The 21,320-nt window shown below is 41.5% G+C and overlaps 1 protein-coding gene across 2 annotated transcripts in view; it reads right to left on the bottom strand.

Moving 5' to 3' along the window:
* Nucleotides 1-21,320, bottom strand: part of SORCS3 (sortilin related VPS10 domain containing receptor 3) — a 586,552-nt gene that overhangs the window by 202,057 nt on the left and 363,175 nt on the right. For both annotated transcript variants that reach the window (XM_059398521.1, XM_059398522.1), the window contains exon 5: nucleotides 20,491-20,564. In XM_059398521.1, coding sequence (XP_059254504.1) covers nucleotides 20,491-20,564 — 74 coding nt within the window. The remainder of the gene's footprint in view (nucleotides 1-20,490; nucleotides 20,565-21,320) is intronic.

The following is a 21,320-nucleotide window of genomic DNA, read 5'->3' as shown; positions in this document are numbered from 1 at the left end:
AGCTAACACTGTGGGAGGCAATGTACACAGAGACAACCTAGCACTACTGCTGCCTAGAAAAGGTTTCTCATCTAGTAGCCGAGAGAGGCAAGTGCCGTGGGCAGGTCATGACAGAAGTCAGCAAAAATAAACACCGAGACAACATGAGCTCCAGGAGTTTCAACTCCTCTGCCAGGATCGTAAGCCCTTCATAGTCAGACCGTGTCCGGTCTGGTCAAGGCTTAGCTGACGTGCTTCAGAAAGCCCGAACTTCTCAGCACCTCCAGACATCACAGTGGTTTCTGTCTCTGAACCTCGGGCTCCTGCTGCTGCTCTGCCTGAACTGTTCCCCTCATCTTCTTTGGGCTCTGCTAGGTCTCACCTTGCCAGACTTAGCTCAAGTGCCATCACCTGGGAGACTCTGCTTCGGTCTCCTGGGGCACAAACGACCTGCAGCACACAGGTGAACGCTAGGGCGTCTGACACTCGTGGTCAGGCCTCCCAGCTGGATTATAAGCTCTTTGAAGGAAGGGACTGTGGCTGGTATGTATTCGGTGACCCCACAGGGCTCCGAGTGTGTAACTGTGAACGCTTCCGTGGAAACATGCTGGCAGGCCGAAACTGTATCGTTTGAGGCCATTTTCCTGGTCTATCCCATCTAGAACACGTAAAAGCAAATCCAAGGCAACAAATACAGACAGTGTCACTGAAAGGCATCAGGTTTTCCCTCGGCAATGGTTACGTGGAGCTAACACACAGGAGAGATTTCCAAGATTTGGTTTGCCATTTGTAAAATGGGTATAGTAAATACACACACACATACATACATATAATGCGGACAATAGGACAGCTGGAAATAATAGGAAAACTACATAATTACTAGGAACAGCAGCACAGTACATACAATGTCTAAAGTACATACAATGTCTACACAGCGATTGTGGGTAACTTACTTTTCCTCCCGGTCTCAGTTTCCTTATCCGTGAAATGAGCGTGCTAGGCCTGCTTTCTCTAGACTCCCAACCTTCTAATCATCCAGGTGTCTCTTAGGAATCAGCCTGTCTCTCCTGGGTCCCAAGGTCAATGGCTGCTCCTGAAATGGCTGCTGATTTCCTCTGAGCAGCCGGAAGGAAAAGGTTCCTATTCATTACCCAGCTCCATAAATCATCTGGAGTCCATAAGATGTTCAATACAGAGTCACTTAATTTAATAGTCATTTTGACATAAGGAATTGTTTTCTTAAAGCTAGAATTGGCTGTAAAACCCCAAGTGATATTTTATGGCTGCCATATAATAAAATCATTCGGCAATTAGTGATTAACGACATACAACAGTAAGTTTCTCTGTGGTCACCTCCCCCCTGCTGTTTCTCTCTGGTCTCACCCACTTCCCATTGCGGCGATTGTACCTGGAGTGATGAGTGTCTTTTTATATTTGGGGTAGATTTCTGAGCCCAAAAGACCATCCCCTCTATCAAAGAGTGTCCAGCAGGGCCTGGCACTGTGGTGGGGCTGCACGGACCCACTGAAATTAACACAATCCACAGCGTGGACCAAAGTCAGAAAGCATGGAGTTTCCTGGACAAACTGCCAAGGGCGGGTGTTCGGTACCGCGATTGACTCCCTGGGTTTTGTTGTTCGTGTGACTGCATCACCCTTACAGGGAGAAGCATGCCAACACTGGGAGCTTAAGAGTTTTCTGCACCCTCTTGCCTGTCACTCTTCTGCCCTTCCCTGCGCTTTTATTTATTTATTTTTTTAAAGATTTTATTTATTTATTTGTAAGAGAGAGAGAGAGTGAGAGCAAGCACAGGCAGACAGAGTGGAAGGCAGAGTCAGAGGGAGAAGCAGGCTCCCTGCGGAGCAAGGAGCCCGATGTGGGACTCGATCCCAGGACCCTGGGATCATGACCTGAGCCGAAGGCAGCTGCTTAACCAACTGAGCCACCCAGGCGTCCCTTCCCTGCGCTTTTAGCCCTGACTCTCCCATCCTCAAAGTACCTGACACCCCCTCGCTGAGCAGGGTCCCTGTTACAGCACGCTTTTCTGGCCCACCCTCCCACAAACACCAGAAACCAAACTTGATGGTACCAGCTCTGAACTAGGAAAGCCCAGCCCTGCGATTTTCTGGTTGACGTGAACACTTATTACAACCCTAGGGAGTAGATTATTGGTGTTAGTTCCCCTGGTGTTAATCCCATTGTTTTATGAACAAAAAAACTGAGGCCCTGGGCCCAGGATCACACACCTAATAACCAGGACAACTACAGGTCCAACCTAAGTAGTCTGTGGCCAACCCAACATTGGGCTACTATGTTATTCTGCCTGCATGCTCGCTAACGGGTGCCATGAACTTAGCTCAATATTAGACGGTAAATTGTTATAGTTGGTGTTTACATACATGTTTATTATTCTCTTACCTTATTTTTATTATTGGACCTTATTTATTATTATTTATTATTGCTGTTATTATCAAAATAAATTTCCCTCATAGGAACAAGGAGGAGGATGAGGAGTACACCTCGCTCTCCCTGCTGAAGTGGACACAGTGGCGTATGGTCCACAGCCTCCTCTGTCCTAGGCATTCCCTCCCCAGTGCTGGAAACCTATGTGTGGTTGATGATTCCCAGCTCAGCTGCTGTCTGGGAATGGGGTCACACCCCTTCCTGAGTGGCAGCCCTCATTACGGCTGGCCAATGTGAAGGTAGGAAGGCCAAATCCTTTGGCCCAAGACTGGCTGTGTCTGAAGGGCCATCCCAGGTACTTAGCCCCCTGGGATCAGTTGTGGCAACTGCATAGTGGCCCCACCCCCTCCCTGCCTGCCATGTTCCCTTTATCCTCAAAGGGAACATTGTACCTCAGAGCTCCCAAGAAACCTCCTACATGCCACAAACCTCTGTTGTAAAGTCTACTTACCAAGGGAATACTATCTACAACATCCACCCATGCCAAAACAAAAAACAAAAAATTAGAAAAAAAAATGAAAAACCACAGAAACAAACAAAATGACTCAAAGAACATTGTTTCGGTGCCTTTTTATGTTGGGGGAAATCATACCCAAATCTAGAGCATGGCTTTCCACAGTGTGTAGATGTCATGCATTAAAAGATTCATTTCTAATGTCTATAAATCTGTGGTTATCATAACTTGTCCATTTACTTCTAAGTATGATTTGAGTTTTTAGACATTAAGAAACCATGAAACAGTATTCTAAGACCGAAGAAGGATTTGGATTTATTTTCTATTCTTCAGGAGGTTCTTTTCCTCATTTATTTATTTATTTTTCCCTTCATTTCCTCTTTTAATTTCAAAGTACATTTTCTGGAATTTCCTAGAGTTCTGCCTCTTCTTTCTAGTGCTCCCTACTCCAAGTAATAGCCTTTTAAGATGCCACCTGGTCTCCAGTGACTTGCCCTTTATCCCACTGCAAGAATGACCTTCCTGAAGGCCAATCCTGAGCATGCCCTGGCCCTGAACAGAGCCCTTCAAGGTGTACAGTATTAACGGCAAAGTCTTCCACATGCCATTTAGGGCCTCTCAGTGATGGCTTTAATTTTCTCTTCCAGCCTTATCAGCACCTCTTCTCCCATAAGCACAGAATGTGAACTTCCTGACACTCTCAACCATTAACAATTTTCTAAACACATCTCATGCTCCCCCATTTTGAAGCTCTCCCCTTGCTCCTTCCTCTGCCTGAAATTCCAACCATCACATTACACCAGAAAGTCCAGGAGCACACACACAAACTCTGCTTATTGGAACGAAGCCTATCTTTCCAGGTTCCTCCCCAATGACACCTCCTCGCTGAAGACTTCACTGCTGCCACCCTCTGTCAAAGCTGTACCTCTCTCGGCCACTTCACCATTGTCCTTTGTATCAAATATCTGTCCCTTTGTCTCAACTTTCCTTTTTCCTACTGTATTGGTTAGTGTTTGCCGCATAATGAGCCATCCCCAAATTCAGTGGCTCATTTGTTCTCCATTGTGTTATACATCTAGGAGCCATCTGAGGATTGGTTTCTCTTGACTGGGCTTCATGGGAGGCTCTGCTCCATGCTACGAATCCAGCATAGCTTGGCTCCTCTCAGAGGTGCGGGCTTAGGCAACGCATCCTCTGTTCATTATGGAGCCCAGGGCTGGGGAGCCACAGCGGCCATGCCCAGACCCGGGTAAGACAGGCACAGCCAACAGGGCAGGTACTTTAAAAGCTTCCACTTATGTCACATTTATGAAGCTTAGAGAAAGCAAGTCACATGGATGAACCCACAATCAAGGGGTGAGGAAGTACTTGCCATGTACCACAAAATTACATGGCAGCAGGTTTGGCTGTATAATTCTATTACTTCAGAGAGCTCCAAACGGGAACAACCCACATCAATGGCCCTTTATGTCCCTTTAGATGGATAGAGAGTTCACAGAGAAGGTATGCAAAACCATCCCTTGAACAGAATTGCTCAGTAAGTACATCTAAATGGACATAGAGAGAAATCAATAACCTCATCCGTGCCATAGTGTTTATAAAAACGAGAGGCATTATTTTTAAAATGACTAACATCAGGACAGCATTTTGCAGTTACAAAACATTTTAGTAATGTCTTACAGCTTTCAAAGTGTGCCTAAATATATTATCTCATTTAGCATGGAGCGCGTGCATTTCCAAAGATGCTCAAAGGTGGCTGTCTCCACTGGCTGGAACTACTCACTACCTGGGGCTGGCAAGTGCCGCAGAGAAAGGGGAAGATTTTTGGCAAGGGGGACCCAGTCTGTAAAACTCAAAAGCATTAACTGGCCTCCCCAGTTTTCAAAACCATTTCTTAAAGACCCTCTCTGGTTTCGAAAACCTCAGGTGCAAAGGAGTTGCCAGGAGACAGAACTAATGTGGAGATTCCTAAATTTCCCAGGAATCTCCTAGTCCAGGTCTAGAGATTCATATCAAGATTCATATCATATCAATTCACATCAATTTCCTAGTCCAGGTCTAGAGATTCAGATCAAGAGTTCTCAAGTGAGACCCAAGCATTTGCATTTTTAATAAGCACTTCAGGTCATTCCACTGCAGGTTCTCCCTTGATCATCAACTGAGGAAATTCTTCCTGACAGTCAAAGGAGTGGACAGGATTTTCTCTTCTGTCACCACCTGATGCCGGAAACCAATACCCAGGGTGCAAGAGGATCATGGACTCCTCCAGGGAAAGCACTGGGCCAAGCCTCCAAGGCCTCCTGGTCAGCCCTTTGAATTCTACAGATGAAGACAAGAGGACCTGAGAAATCTCTGAGCACGCCCAAGGTCTGGTTCCATTCTAGGGGCAGAAGTCCTAACTCCTACTCAAACCCTCTTCCCACAGTATTCACAAGTCACAGATTTTTCTCTGCCGAATTTACTGAGTTTCTCTCTGCTCTGGAAAAATCCCAACAAATCTCACAGGAAGGGAGGAAGGAAGGAAGGAAAGAAGGAAGTAAGGAGGGAGGCATGGCTCTCCCAATTATGTAATCCATGTTCCAATCTCCTCTTCCACGAAAGTAGAAAATAGTCATAAAACCAAGCTCCATTCATTCTATTTCACCAATGCTTCTTTTAATGACACTTGTTAAAGAAGGGGCAATAATGCTAAGAAATGTATGAAGCCGGATCTTGGACCTCTTGTCCTCAGAGTCATTTGGGCAAGTGCACGGCCATCCCATTTTTACCCCACAATGCTTTGGGCCTGGCTCTCTGACAATCCTTACATACTTTGGTGCCCTTTATAGAGCAGCCTGGATGCAGGGTCTGACCTTTTCAACACTTGAGTCTCCTTGCATCCATCCCAAATGCTGAGTGGGCAGAGCAGGGATTCCCCTGGGGGGCACACTCTCGGCCTCCACTGTGCACAGTTCTGCCCAAATTACTTGACAGCTTCCCTTCAACACTGCTGGAGGAAAAGGTTGAAGAGCATCTGAATAGGACAGAGCTGGCCAGTGGGGAGATGAAAAGGGGCGGGGCCTGCCCCTTATTCATCATCCAGACTGTCTTCCCAAAGAGCAAACGTGAGTGAGATGCCTGAAGCAGGATGACGTATCCTGAGTGGGGAAATTGGAAGGGATACAGCATAGATTCTTGAATCAAAATTTTGTCCCTCATTGTAAGCAAAGGGGATCAAGGTGGTAGAATAAGCCAGTTGCTAGTTTCAGAAACACGCAAACCTGTACACAGGCAGAAAACTGCTGTCTTTGAAAGGCATTATGCTGACAGTTGAAAAAAAATAGTATAACTGCTTAGAAGAACTGCCTGTTTTAGGCCTCCCTTTAAGAACAAAACAAGTTAGGGTGTGACTGAATGAATGATCCTCAGGGCCATTTACCCCCAGAGATGAAAGGGTCTATCTCTTCCAATCTAGTCCCCACAGGCTTCCCTCCTCTAACCACCCAGCTCTGTGAACTGGCACTTCACTCGTCAAAACCATGTTTAGGGCACCTGAATGGCTCAGTTGGTTAAGCATTGCCTTCAGCTCGGGTCATGATCCCGGAGTCCTGGGATTGAGATCCATGTCAGGCTCCTGGCTCAGTGGAGAGCCTGCTTCTCCCTCTCCCTCTGCCTGCAGTTCCTCCCTGCTCAGTTGCTCCCTCTCTCTCTCTCTGCATGTCAAATAAAATCTTTAAAAAAAAAAAAAAGTTCAAAACAAAACCATGTTTCTGTAAGTGTGGGCAATTATCTCTTCACTAAAACATGGTACACCCATTGACAGGTAAGAGGGTCACCAGGGAGTGTCCTCACTAATACAATGGTTTAAGTCCTTTGCCACCATTGAAACAGTGGCTACACTATGAAGCCTGATTTGTCAGGATATTATAAGCACTGAGGAAAGATATCTAGAAGACTTCTGTCCATGTGCAGCTGGTGTAAAATGAAAAGACCAGTCTACATCAATGATTTTGTAAATATTTTTTTTCTTTAACAAATGATCTTCCATTTTCAAAGGAAATTGTATGCAGAAGCCTAGTATATAAAACTAATTAAGAAGCTGAGTAGTTCTTCTGGCTGAAGCAAAAAAGGGAGGGCCAAAGACCTGATCACTAAGCACCTTACAGGTTTTCCTGTGAATCATGTAGCCCCTGGGGCAAATGATGGGAGCTCCTATAGAGCTTTCAAGAGCACTGTCAGAGAAATCAGAAAAACTCTGTAACATTACAGGATCCTTACCACTATAATTTTTCTATAATTCTTTAGTCTAAACAAGAGTACATTAATTCACTGGAATATTTTGTCACCATCAAAATGATCTTTTTTTTTTTTTTAAGATTTTATTTATTTATTTGACAGAGAGAAATCACAAGTAGATGGAGAGGCAGGCAGAGAGAGAGAGGGAAGCAAGCTCCCGGCTGAGCAGAGAGCCCGATGTGGGACTCGATCCCAGGACCCTGAGATCATGACCTGAGCTGAAGGCAGCAGCTTAACCCACTGAGCCACCCAGGCGCCCCGCCATCAAAATGATCTTTATGAAATTATGTATACATACAGAAAACTGTTTTGATTAGGTAGAAGAAAAAAAGAGAAAGACCTAAAATGGGGGTCATATTAGACTATAATTTTGTGAGAAATTGCTTTCATCTATACAAAAATTATAAGGTGACATGAATAAAAAGTGTCATGTTAAAATGATTAAATCTTTAATAAAAATTTTAATGTCATTGTATCAACTAAAATGTACATAAAAATGTGGTTTTTAAAAAAAACAAATACAAGATATACATATTTTTTAAAGTCTACAATTCCTTAATTTCTCATTGCAGAATGGAACTCGGGATCAGGATACTTGAGAAGATTTGCATCAGTCCTGAGAAAAACCAATAGCTTATCTACTGACAGTGAGTTGCACAGAAATGCACTTAAGCATCTCAAAAAAAGTACCATATGTTAATAAATCTTCATAAAACATGTATACATGCCATTCACCTACACAAAAGACGAATGCCCTCCATTAGCCAGAGTGACAAGTCTAAATCACTTTCCCGGTATGTGAGGCCCTACACAATCCGAATCAAGTCTACTTTTAGTTTAATATCTCACTGCCTCTCGCTGCAAATCCTGTTGTTCTGGCTCAGTGGTTATCCCTGGCAGGGGCCAGCCTGGGAAGGTGTCTCTGCTTCTCAGAGAACAGAAGAGCTGGAAACATTTCTGGTTGTCACAACTTGGGGAGGGGTGATGGGAGCACTGATGGAGCAGAGATCAGGGGTCCAGGTAAACCCTGAAAGGCACAGGACAATCATCCAGACCAAAACACCCACAAGTCTGAGGTTGAGAAACCCTATTCTAGAAGATCCACTAACTGCTCTCCAAACATGGCCTCCAATCATGACTTCCGCTTTGTTGCAATTATTCCTCCTTACCAGAGAGGAATAATTGCCTCCCTTTCTTCTTCACAGTTCAACCCACTCTTTGGGATTCTTCAATCCCGACACCTCAAAGAAGCCTATGCTGAGCATACCAGGCTAAGCCTCTGAGGGATAACACTCGCTCTAATAATCTTCTAGTGTTTTCCATTTCTGGCCATGGTCCCTGGGCAATCCACATGGAATTGTCTCAACATCAGCATCACATCCATTAAAGCGCACATCATCTGATACAGCACAATCTTTAATTTATGGTGTTACAAATTTTGTTTGATTTTGTTAACATCAAGCCAGAAATAATTTTCTCTAAAAATAGTTTTAACACTTATAATAATAGACATATGATGAGAGCCAGAAAAACAGATCAGAAATGCAAACATTAACTATTAGACACTTCAACTGGAGTTGAATGTGGGAAAAAAAGATATTCAGACACACCCAACCTTGTTTAGTTTTAAAGAGATGCTACGTGCTATTTGCTGCCAAACTAATGAGGAAGGTCATTGCTTTCAATTATCTGATTATCTTATAAGTTGTTTTAATTATTAATTTTATAGCTAATATTTTTAAGTACTTATTATGTGCCAGGCTGAGAAGACTGGCTTTCAGCCAGAAGGCGATAATAGGGTCTACCAGTTGGTGCCCTTTCTGACTAATGGGGCATTTGTCAGAGATCAAGTACCATTGTCACACGGCTATTAAGGGCAGAGCTCTCCTCCTATGTAGATCCCCAACCCCCCAGAAGAATCAATCTCTAGACCCACTGTACTCTCTTAATCACTTAAAGTTTAAAAGACCCATTTTATTTACAATGTAAAGTATCTAACGGCACCAACTCTATAGCATGCAGGCAGATTACAGCCAAACATCACGGTTACCCAGTTCAGTCATGCCAATCTGCAGAGAGACGCTGTGTGCCAAACAGCTTCACTGACTATAGCACCAGAAGTGAAAAGTCCTAGAAAAACTATCAACTAGAAATGCGTATGACCCATATGAAGAAAATCATATAGTTCTCCCAAAGAACAAAGACAAGTGGAATAAAAGAAGAGACAAATCATGAGGTCAAAAATGAAAACCGGATATCGAAAAAGATCCAGTTCTCTCCAAATGAATTCATAGCTTTGCTGCAATTCTAATCAATAGTCTAATTAGCTGCTTTGGTGGGGTAGGGGGAGTGGGAGATTTTAGAACATAACAAAGTGATTCCAATTCATTGGGACAGATAAATGAGTAAGATAAGCCAAGAATATTTTGAAAACGAAGTCAGGGTTCTATTTTTGTTTTATTTTGTTAAGTCTTGCAGAAGAGAGGACTTGCCCAGCTAGGCACTATGCTGTGTTATAAACAGTAATTAAATACAGTAAGGTCCAGTTCAGGGCACAGAGGAACAACCAATCTAGTAAAATAAAAGCTGACTAATGCCACCAACATCAAAGTACCTAACATGGACGAGAGCTTTCCTTGAGGAAAATCATAAGAGGAAAGAGTTCATGGGCACAGAACTAAGTGGGAACATGTTCGTTGGATTTGATTTTACTCCAAAAAACTAGAAAGCCTATAAATTCTCAAACTATCCAACAGTATGAATAAAATGATTAATTTATTAAACTGATTATAATATGGTCACACAAGATGATATGGACAACTATTAATATGAGATTTCTGAAGCATAGTGTCAAAGAAAGCACAGTATTTTTATGCTATATATTATGTAATTTATATACTATATACTAGTATATAGAATAATACCTTATGCATAGATTATATCTAATATATATCTAATATATAAAAATATATTGTGCATATTATTTAATAAAGCTGTATTAACAAATCAGAAAACCTCATATAACGTTCACATGGTCACAGGTTGAGGACACTACCTGAACATGAAGAAACAGAAGATATTACAATGGGAAAAGTAAAAAGATTTGATCAGTTTTTTAAACTGAAAAGTATGTTAAAAACCACAAGGCAGTTAAAACCCAAAGAACAAACTGGGTACAATATTGAAACAAAATGAGAGACCATATAAAGAACTCATAATAAAGAAGAAGAAAAAACAGATGGCCACATAAAAGAAATGCAATGGCTAATAAATACTTGAAAACATGTCTAAACTCACCGGTCTGATAAGAAATGCAAATTAAAACAAGGAAAATCCATTTTTGCATATTGAATTAGATTACTTTTTTAAATTAAATTTTTATGAGGTGTAGTGAAGTGTTATTTTACTAGTTGGAGTGGAAACTAGCATAAACTTTCTGGGGAATAATTTGGCATGACAATATTATATATATATTGTTTTGGTACTCTATCCTTAAAAATTCTAATAATTGGACTTTGGACAAATAATTACTTAAAGTTTTCAAAACAACATTCCAATGCCTTTTTTAACAGTAAAAGTTTAGAAGCAAGATCAATGTTAAATGATGAATGAATGATTATTTATTATATATCACCAGTTAGAATACAACGCAAATACTACGAGTTTTAAGTTATGTTTGGAAAGTGTAGAGGATAGTACAGGAAAATGCTGAAGTACTTTTTAAAGGACACAAAATCTTATAAACAACATGATCTCACTTATGATGAAAACTTAAGTATTTATGTTCAAAATTATATTATAATGGGGGAAAAGTCTATGAAGAAGTACTTGATTTTTTAAGTGGTATTCTCTGGACAATGAAATTACAGATAATTATTTTCTTTTTTATTTTCCGACCTTTCCTTAAATACCTCAATAAGCTTTCATTGTATCTACAATCAGAAACAAAAAAGTAAAATGTGTTTCTTCTTAAAACTATTCGTGTAGGGGGGCGCCTGGGTGGCTCAGTGGATTAAGCCGCTGCCTTCGGCTCAGGTCATGATCTCAGTGTCCTGGGATCGAGCCCCGCATCGGGCTCTTTGCTCAGCGGGAGCCTGCTTCTCTCTCTCTCTCTGCCTGACTCTCCGCCTACTTGTGATTTCTCTCTCTGTCAAATAAATAATAAATAAAAATCTTTAAAAAAAAAAAAAAAAAAAAAACTATTCGTGTAGGTTTGGCATTGCCTCTCCATCTTGCCTCACATGTCTAGCCCTTTTTGCTCCAGAACTCCTTCTGGTAAGGGGTTCTCTTGAAAGTTCTCATTTCTTTCCAAGCTCTTCCCAGCTTGATACCTTGCTATGGACTGATCTGTACCATGGCCCTCCCACCCCCCAAATTCAGATACTAAAGCTCTAACCCCTAAGGATTAGTGTCCTTAGAAGAAGAGACCAGTGCTTGCTCTCCCTCTCCATCCGCAGCAAGAAGGTGACCATCTGCAAGCCAGGAAGAGAGCTCTCTTCAGAAACTGAGCATCTGGAACCCTGCTCTCAGACTTCCTGCCTCCAGGAACGTGAGAAAATAAATTTCTGTTATTTATACTGCCCAGTCTATGGTATTTCTTTATGACAGCCCCAGCAAACTAATACATTCCCCTAGCCCAAGCTGGAACAGAAAATTCCCCCATTTCTTCAGTGAGAAAAAGGGTGACTCCTCCTGTTCACAACCTTGCATCCAACCTGCATTTCAATAGGCTCCAAGCCTTCCATTTGGTGTTTTCTCCTTGGGCTGTTTGGCTTACTATTATTCTCTTCCTTTTCTCCCTAAGCCACCAATTCTCATACCCCCTATTCTGAGGCTGCAGACTGGTTCATTACTTTCCATATATACACTTTCCCCACTTCTTCATGTAAGGAATAGGTCCTGCATGAGCAATCTGGGCTTTGGGAAGACTACAGTGGTCAAAGTGCTCTACTCTTCGCAGGGGCTCTCCTGTCCCGGCCTTCACAGGACAATAATCGACTCAAATCTCACCCACTGTGAGGACAATCAAACTTGCTCTCCTCTGCAAGTTTATCTGTCAGTGAGATTCCACGGTCTCTGAGCTGAATGGATATTCTCATGTCCTCCGCGTAACCATCTGGGTGGAATAAGCATTTGGAAATAACTTATCTCTCATTTCAGAGACACCAGCCAAGGCTAAGGAAAGAAAGAGGAATGGTACTTCTGCCATGTCCTGGACTTTTCTTACACTGGATTAGGTGAATAATGTGGCTATTTTTTAATTCTGCTTAACACATACAAGTATTTTCAGATATCCCAAGGCCTGATCAAATAATGAGGTCTTCTCCTCATAACAGAGAAGTCATTAAGGATATAGCTCTGTATGTCCCCTTATCTCCTGTCGCTCATAGAACACATATGTGCTAAGAATAATTATCACAAGAGTCTAACACATCCCGATTTCATTCAAACTGGTGAGCATTCTGTCTTCCTCAGTGCCTCAGCTGACTACCATGGGTAGTTTCTGAGCATTGCACTTGCTCTCTGCATTAACATAGCTCTTCCAAGGCCAAGATGCAACCAGACACACAGCATGGGCAGCCGCCACCAGCAAAGTAGAAACTGATTTCTGCTTGCAAGCTGAGTTTTCACATCTACCCTCCTGACCTTGCATGTATTATTTTGAATGTAATGCATTTTTAAATTGCCGCACCATTTTAAAAATGTAAGGGAGAGCTGAATTAAATATTATTTGTGGCGTACCCTGGTTTGCAAAGGGCCTCTAAATCTGATCTCTTATATCAGGTCGATGCCTAAATCCCATTACTTGAGATTGCAAATGACTGTGTTTGCAAAATTGTAGATGCACATTTAGAGGCAGCTTCAAAAATTCAGCCCATCATGTTAACTTTGTTTGAAAAGACCTTGATTTTCCAGGAAGCAATCTCAGGTCATTCTGCCTGTTCCTTAACTCTGGCTCTGTCATGGATAATGTATTAATAGCCTAAAGAGGACTCGCCAAGTGGTTCTTCAGGAATCATAGTTTAGGGTCTGAATGAGTTCCTGAATGAATAAAAGGAGCCTATATTTGAAGGAAAACAGGATACAGCTCCAGGCCAGGGGAGATCTACCAAGTTTAAAATAGAGGTAAAGGTGCAAGAGAGTTCATACCAATCATGTTATCTCAAGGTAATTACTCCCCATTTTTACCTCCTGCTTCTCTGCCCAATGTCTTCTACACCCACAGCTGCTACTACACTGAGATGGGTAGGTCTAGGACTCAGACACATGGAATTTTTTGCCTTAAGTGAAATTAACACTTGTCCAAGAGAGCACATGCACACTTGTTGTGTAACAGATTACCATAAAACACAGTGGCTAAACGCAGCAAATATTTATTATCTTCCTGTTTCTGTGGGTCAGGAATCAGGACGTCACTCAAGTGGGTACCTCTGCCTCAAGGTCCCTCACTCGGTTTCAATCAATGTGCTGGCCAGAGCTGTAGTCTCTCTAAGCTTCCAGAGCTTAGAAGCAGCTGTAGTCTCAGCTGCTTCTAAGCACACTCATGCAATTGTTGGCAAGGGTCAGTTGTTCCTTGTTGGAACTAAGTGGTTGGACTGAGGCTCTCTGTTCCTCCCTGACTTCTGACTGGAGACTGCACCCAGATACTTGACACATGGGCCTCTCCGCAGTGAAGCTTACAACATGGCAGCTTGCTTTGGCCAAGCAAGCAAGAGAGCACACCTAAGATGAAAACCACTGTCTTTTTGTATCCAAATCTCTCAAGGGATACCTCATCACCTCTGCCACATTCTGTTCACTAGAATCAAGTCACAAAATTCAGCCAAGCTCAAATGGAGGAGACTACACAATAGCATGGTCCCCAGATGACAGAGACCATTGGGGGCCATTTTGGAGGCTGCTTGCCACAAAAAGGAAATATTAACTATAAATACTTATTTTTGCATATGTTATAGGTGGGAATGTATGTTAGCACACAACTTTGATCTTTTTTTTTTTTTTTTTTTTTGAGAGAGAGAGAGCATGAGCAGGGGGTGGAGCAGAGGGAGTGGCTGAGAGAGAATCTTGAGCAGGTACCACAACTAGCACAGAATCCAATGCAAGGCTCGATCTCATGACCCTGAGATCATGACTTGAGATGAAATCAAAAGTCAGATGCTTAACTGACTGAGTTACCAAGGTGCCCCAATGTGTAATATTTTTAATGACAGGTTTTAAAAATATTCAAAATTTAGGTATTTTGATATAATTATTTCCCTTCTGGTGGTGATCAAACCAAAAATATTAACAATAACCAGTTCCCCTTCTTCCACATTCTAAGGTATGTGTGTCTTAAAAATATTACATTGATTTGCTAGAGGAGTAGGGTGAGAGTGATGGGTGGAGCGGTGAAGGACAGAGGGTAGGTCACCATACATAAGAAAAGCCCATGATACTCGGGGAGGAAGATGTAGGTGGAGAGAGGAGGGGGGCTCTGGCAGAGTACTGCTCTGACAACAAGCCTCTGTGACTGAGATGAGAAAGTAACCCAGATGATCAGAACTTTAGGAGACAAATAGCGGTAAAGGAGTTTTAGAAAGACTCACTGTGTGCTCTATGATATAATGCTTCTTTGCATCTAAGAAAGTGTTTAGTAAAAAAGCAGCATTGCTCTGAAATGCCTTCCGTATTGAATTTGGGTCATAATCACGTAAATGTGACACTCTGCTGAGATTGGGAAAAACATGAAGTTCTTACTTGGGCTACCTAGACACTGGTACAAGAAAACAACTCTAGATATTAAATAGATATGCACAAAATAATAATGAAACTGTTACTTATGGTAATCAAAAATGTGAAAATTTCTAATGCCCAATAAAAAGAAAACACAGTAATAAAATATGTATCTTTATATAATAAAGTATTACATCAACAATTAAAAATGATGGTTATAAAGATTTTATAATAACATAAAAATTGCTATAATAGAACATTAAGAGGAGAAGCAGTAGATTGTAGAAATTCACATGTAATGTGCTAGGCTACAAATGAATGAGCATATGCAGACAAAAAGAAACTGGGGAAAACAAGAAGAATAGAAGCTTGAAAAGGCAAGATTGTAATGAGAAGACTTTTAATCTGTTATCTTTTTCCATGCCATCCCTTTCTCCTTTAAAAGGCATTTTCTCAGGAACTCCTGTGTATTTTTCCATTTTTCCTACCCTCTCCCATTGCCTTTCTGAAAACCAAAAGAGAAAAGCTGCTGGCACAAACCACCGCTAGAAATCTAGTGAGTACACTGACCTTAATCAAAGTACAGGAGAGACATAGAGCCCACCCTGACTGTCCCTATATGCCAGCCACTGATCAGCCTGCACCTAGGCATCATAGTAGCTCAAATGAGCAGTCCTCAAGGGGCCCTCTTCCTGCTCCTCTAAAGTGGGCTGATCTAAAACCAGTACTATGTATGGAGAAAGGGGAACTCTCTTACACTGCTGGTAGAAATGCAAGCTGGTGCAGCCACTCTGGAAAACAGCATGGAGGTTCCTCAAGAAGTTCAAAATAGAGCTACCCTATGATGCAGCAATTATACTCCCGGGTATTCTCTCCAAAGATACAGATGTACTGAAAAGTAGGGGTACCTGCACCCCAATGTTCATAGCAACGATGTCCACAAGAGCCAAACTGTGGAATGAGCTGAGATGTCCTTCAACGGATGAATGGATAAAGAAGATGTGGTTCATATATACAGTGGAATATTACACAGCCATTTATTGTAAATATTACCACTTAAAATTGCCATGGATGCAACTGAAGCATATTAAGCTGAGTGAAATAAGTCAATCAGAGAAAGACAATTACCATATGGTTTCACTCAAATGTGGAATATAAGAAATAGTGCAGAGGATCATAGGGAAAGGAAAGGAAAACAGAATGGGAAGAAATCAGAGAGGGAGAAAAACCATGAGAGACTTTTGACTCTGGGAAGCAAACTGAGGGTTGCAGAAGGGAAGGTGGGTGGGGGGACTGGGTAAGTGGGTGATGGGTATTAAGGAGGGCACAGGATGTGATAAGCACTGGGTGTTACACAACTAATGAATCAATGAACATGACATCAAAAACTAATATGGGGGTGCCTGGGTGGCTCAGTGGGTTAAAGCCTCTGCCTTCGGCTCAGGTCATGATTCAGAGTCCTGGGATCAAGCCCTGCATCGGGCTCTCTGCTCAGCAGGGAGCCTGCTTCCCTTCCCCTCTCTCTGCCTGCCTCTCTGCCTACTTGTGATCTCTGTCTGTCAAATAAATAAATTAAAAAAAAAAACTAATAAGTTGGCTAGTCGAATTTAAATAAAAATCATAATAAAATAAAGTAAATTAAACCAGTACTACATCTATTGACTTCTTACAGGGTTTCTTACTCTCAAGACCAGTCATTTGTTGCAACCCAAACATCCCAGAAAAGGATTAAGAGTTTAAAGTCCCTGATACCTTAGGGTGTATTACTTTATCAACACACTCCCCTGCAGTGATGGCAAGAAATAAGAACAAAAAAGACCCTGATCTTTCAGGAGACAGCATAATGAGGGGGAAGTTAATAAGGAAGAGATATTGTAGATATTACTTCTCTCTTTCACAATGCTATACAAGCAAATGCCATCAGACCAGATGCATGTAGAGGCCAGCCAAGTTACACCCGAAGAAGCTGAACACCTAGGGAGGAAGAGGGGCCCTGAAGGCAAAGCTGTGAACCACAAGTATTCACATTGGATGTGCAAAGAAAACAATCTTCCCACTGCAGAATGCTCCTGCCTCTTAAATACCTCCCAGTGGAGGAGTGGAAATACTATTCATTTGCAGCTCAGTAGGATATTAAAAAAAAAAAAAAAGAAAGAAAAGAAAAGAAAACACATACTTTCTCCTCATGATAGCTTTGCCCAAGCATACAATAAAGGGATTATGTTAAGAAACACATTCCACTTTTGTGCTCTGCTTGCAAATTATTATTGCTAAAGCAGCTGGGGTGATAAATGGTAACATGGGACAGGCCTGGTGATCTGCTTGTTAACCAGGTATCAATGAGTGAAAGAGTCACATATAAAGAAGGAGTTTTCAAGTCAGTTAGTACTATTGGGGCATGCAGTGGATAGCTGAATCAGTCCATAATATAAGATTCCTAGGTGACCCCTCTTGGTGGGGTTAGAGCATCTGGAATTCACATAGAAAGTTTTACCTCCAGATGAAGCTTTTGCTATTGCTGCTAATGAAGATTATGACCCATGTCCTGCCTAACTCAAAGGCACTGTGGGGCTCTAAGGAGGAAATGGTAAATAATAGCAGCCCCTTTCTATTCCCAACACACGTCCACAGCCATTACAGCAAATATAAGCCTGTGTGGTCAGTTCTTTCCCCTGCACACTTGGCAAAAACCACTTCTGGATCACAGCGTTTTTCTCACAAATCCCCTCCAGGGGCTATTTTCCATCAACTGAAGGCAGCATGAGGAAGAAAGTTTACATTCACGAAGGATCTATCCCTAGACAATTGCAAATCTCCAAATTATAGATAACAATATATGGGTGATATTACTTGTGAATTGCACATTCACTCTCTTTGTCTGCATACAAGATTAAAATATTATCAACTATCCTCACCTCAATGTCTTGTTTTGAGCATGACTGCATTCCTTCCTGTGTGTCCACGCTGTCCCCAACACCACTTCACTGCATCCTCTCTCCAAGAGAAATAGTTTCAGGGCTTTTTGTTGTTGACTTGTTTTGGCTATACCAGTTCACAAGAATTATGACTCAATAAAGAGTAGGAGGCAGTAGAGGTTAGGCTAAGTAGTGGGTCTTTCCTAATAAATCAGATCCAATCAATTGTAATCAGATGTCTACAGTTATACAAATCTGATTTCGCATGGGATACAATTTTGTGTCCCAGAACAATGACAAATCACTTAGGTTTCATGGCCTTTAGAAATGCTAATAAGCATAATTCTTAAAGACTTATAATGTGCAACTGATAAATCTGATATGAAATTGAAGAGATGAAATTGCCAAGTGCCCAACTGATCATATCTGGTCCTTTATAGAATCTTACGAAATTGACAAGAAGAATCTTGTTCCCATTTTACAGATGAGGGAACCACAACTTCAAGAGTCCTTGTGTCAGCCAGAGCAAGGCTCTACACCAGACAGGTGTACACTTTGTCTTTTGTCAAGGAGGTTCTGAGTAAATGTTTCTACTCCTAACCCATACAGGCCATGTCTCTTCAACATAAATGGATTAGAGCTTTAGACAGACATGGATTTTGTCATTAGGGGAAAAAAAAAAATGTCAGTGTAAAGTGAGCTCTTCCACTGCAATTATACATCAGAAACGAAGAAGTGATAATTATGAAGATGGAATTGCCAACTACCACTTGGCTAGCCAGCAAGGACACTAACTTTTATATTTCCCCATGGGGGCATATATGAAAGAATCACAGAGTGCAGGAGAGATGAAACACAATTATCAGGACCTGGGGATTTATTCTTTCTGCTACACAAAGGAAAGGGGAGAGCAGACCACAGTTGGAAACTTCTCTTCTTGCTCTTTGCAAAACATGGGAAAATGCTGCCCCTCATCCACTTAATTTAATTTCCCTCAGAAACGATGACAAGGCTTATCCAGTCTATTGTACTTTCCTTTTCCATCAACTTGACTTCCTAGTCAGCCAACAGCCTCGCCACCTCAAGACTTTGTTCCAGAAATAGCAGAGGGCTTATTTTTTTTTTTTCCTTTTTGAGGGACCTGTGAGTGATAGCACACCAAGAAACTGGTCTCTCTTGGCTGAGCAGAAGGCTCTAGTCACAGAGCTGGAGTATCAGAGAAACAAATTTCCTTTTTCTGCCTTAGTCTATTAAAAATCTTAATAGTTCTAAATACAGATCCAGTAATAAGTGTAATTAACAGTACAGACCAAATAATAGTTGGTCTGAAAAGGGCAAAATAAGTGGGGAGAGGCCAGGTTTTGAGTCAACAGCACTACCCCCCACTGACCATGTGCAATCAGTAGGTTGGTACACAGTGCATTTTTATAGGATGCTTCTGCAATTATTTTTCTGGATTCTGGTCATAGTTTTGTGCATACATATGGGGACTGAGTGGAGACACTGCTTTCAAAGATGTTGGTGTGAAAAATATGTGTATATATATATATATATATATATATATACACAAAGTACTCATCACCACCCCCCACTACACACACACACACACACACACACACACACACACACACACACACACCCCACCCCTACCTTAGAGAAGACAAAAATGGCCATCTCATGACTTTTTAAAGGCACTGAACGAAGGTGCTTAAAAAGAGGTAGGAAATAGGGACTACTTCCAAAGATTAACTTTGGTTTTGTTTTAATTCAGCATATAATGAAGCACATTAAACACTTGGGTGCATGCTTCCTAATCTCTATTCCTTTGGCCATACCTCTGCTGATGAAAGCAGGATGCAAGTAAGAAGCTTTTCACATTGCAGCAGGAAAGAATAAAATATGAAATTACACCAAACCATGTTCAGCTTGCTACAACCCAGGTAAAAAATAGCACTCACATACAAAGGAACACCAATTAATAAAAAAAAGACTTTCTGATAGGGGGAGGGCTAAGTTTCCATTTGGAACACGTATCCTCACTCTTAAAAAAGGCTTTTCAGAATGTGCTCCACAGAAGCTGTTCTGAAGCATTTATATGTGTGACATGGGAAAAGGATTCTTTAGTGAAAGAAGTTTGGGAGGCCTCTTCAGTCTCTGGGTTTCTCCAGAGCCTTAACTATCCTAAAGTGAATCCTGCATCTCGAGTAAGGCAGAGTTAAATAATCATTACTTAAAATTGCTTGACCATAGAAATGCTTCAGAGAGGTGAAGTATTTTATGGAACTAGTGCACTTAAGAGTACATTTTAGGAAATACTGCTTTAGAATAGCTACACAAAATATATACTTTGCCCCAACAAAGGGAGATTAGCACCCAGCAAACAGCACCAGCCAAGAGACCTTCTCCTGGAGCACCCCAGCCCAGTGCTTCTCAAATTTGAACATACACACTGAATCACTAGGGACCGTGTTACATGCAGACTCCTGCTTAGGAAGTCTTGCCTGAGACTCTGCATTTCTAACAAGTTCCCAGGTGATGTTGATGCTTCTGGTCCTATGAATCACACCAAGTAGCAAAGCACTAGAACACACGTGTCTTCAAGTGCTGAAGATGTCCAGTATTATCCCAAGTGCTATGCTTTCCAATAATTCTTTTATCCAAGAGGGTAGCAGGTCTGCAGATGTGGCTTACCAATAAAACCTGTTGGGTGTGATACGTTCATGCATGAGTTGCCACCGTCTTCCAAAGTCCATGGAGCTGTAGAGCTGCAAAACAATGAAATGAGGAAGCATAAGCATCAAGGACACGTTGTCAATATAAATACACATGGCATCGCCCTAGATAAGGACATTCTCGCACACCAGAGTGCCTAACACAACCAAGTTGGCATCCATTTTATCTTGATAAAACTCTATGAATATGATAGTGCTGTGCTTATCGTGGTGACTTCTGGAACCAAGGAGGTGCTCCATGTATATCCAATCAACTGATGTTTTTTGAGCTGAGTGTAAATCCTTCCTGATGCCATCCATCATTCTCTCCTTCAGGGGTAAAGCCTTCATAAAATTCTTATTTTTCTTCAAACTCCATGATATCTTTAGCTCCTTTCAAAACAATTCAGCAAGATTTACTTAAAATTTATTTACCGAATAGCTCCTACATGTAAGGTACTCTGGTAGATACGAAGATAAAGAAGAGGTAGATTCTGTGTTCTCAGGAAAATAAAACACAGGTAAAAATACTCATCAGCTGGTATCTGAGCCAATCTTATGCACAAAATATTGTGTTATTTGAGTTTTATCTCTCACTGCTTAAATCTCTCTCTCTTATATATATAATCTTAAATCTATCTCTCCTATATATAATCTAAGTGAAATGGACTCTTCACTGACCAGGAGGATACCATGCTTGTTTATACTCTCAAGTCTTCACAGAGATAAGGCCATATCTATGCCTAAGTAAACATTACACAAGCATGGGTGGTTCCCTCTACACACCCTTTTCCAATCACCTCAAGCCAC

This window comes from Mustela nigripes, chromosome 4 (assembly GCF_022355385.1).
Source record: "Mustela nigripes isolate SB6536 chromosome 4, MUSNIG.SB6536, whole genome shotgun sequence".
NCBI classification, from domain to species: domain Eukaryota; kingdom Metazoa; phylum Chordata; class Mammalia; order Carnivora; family Mustelidae; genus Mustela; species Mustela nigripes.
This window is presented reverse-complemented; position numbering and strand designations above follow the sequence as displayed.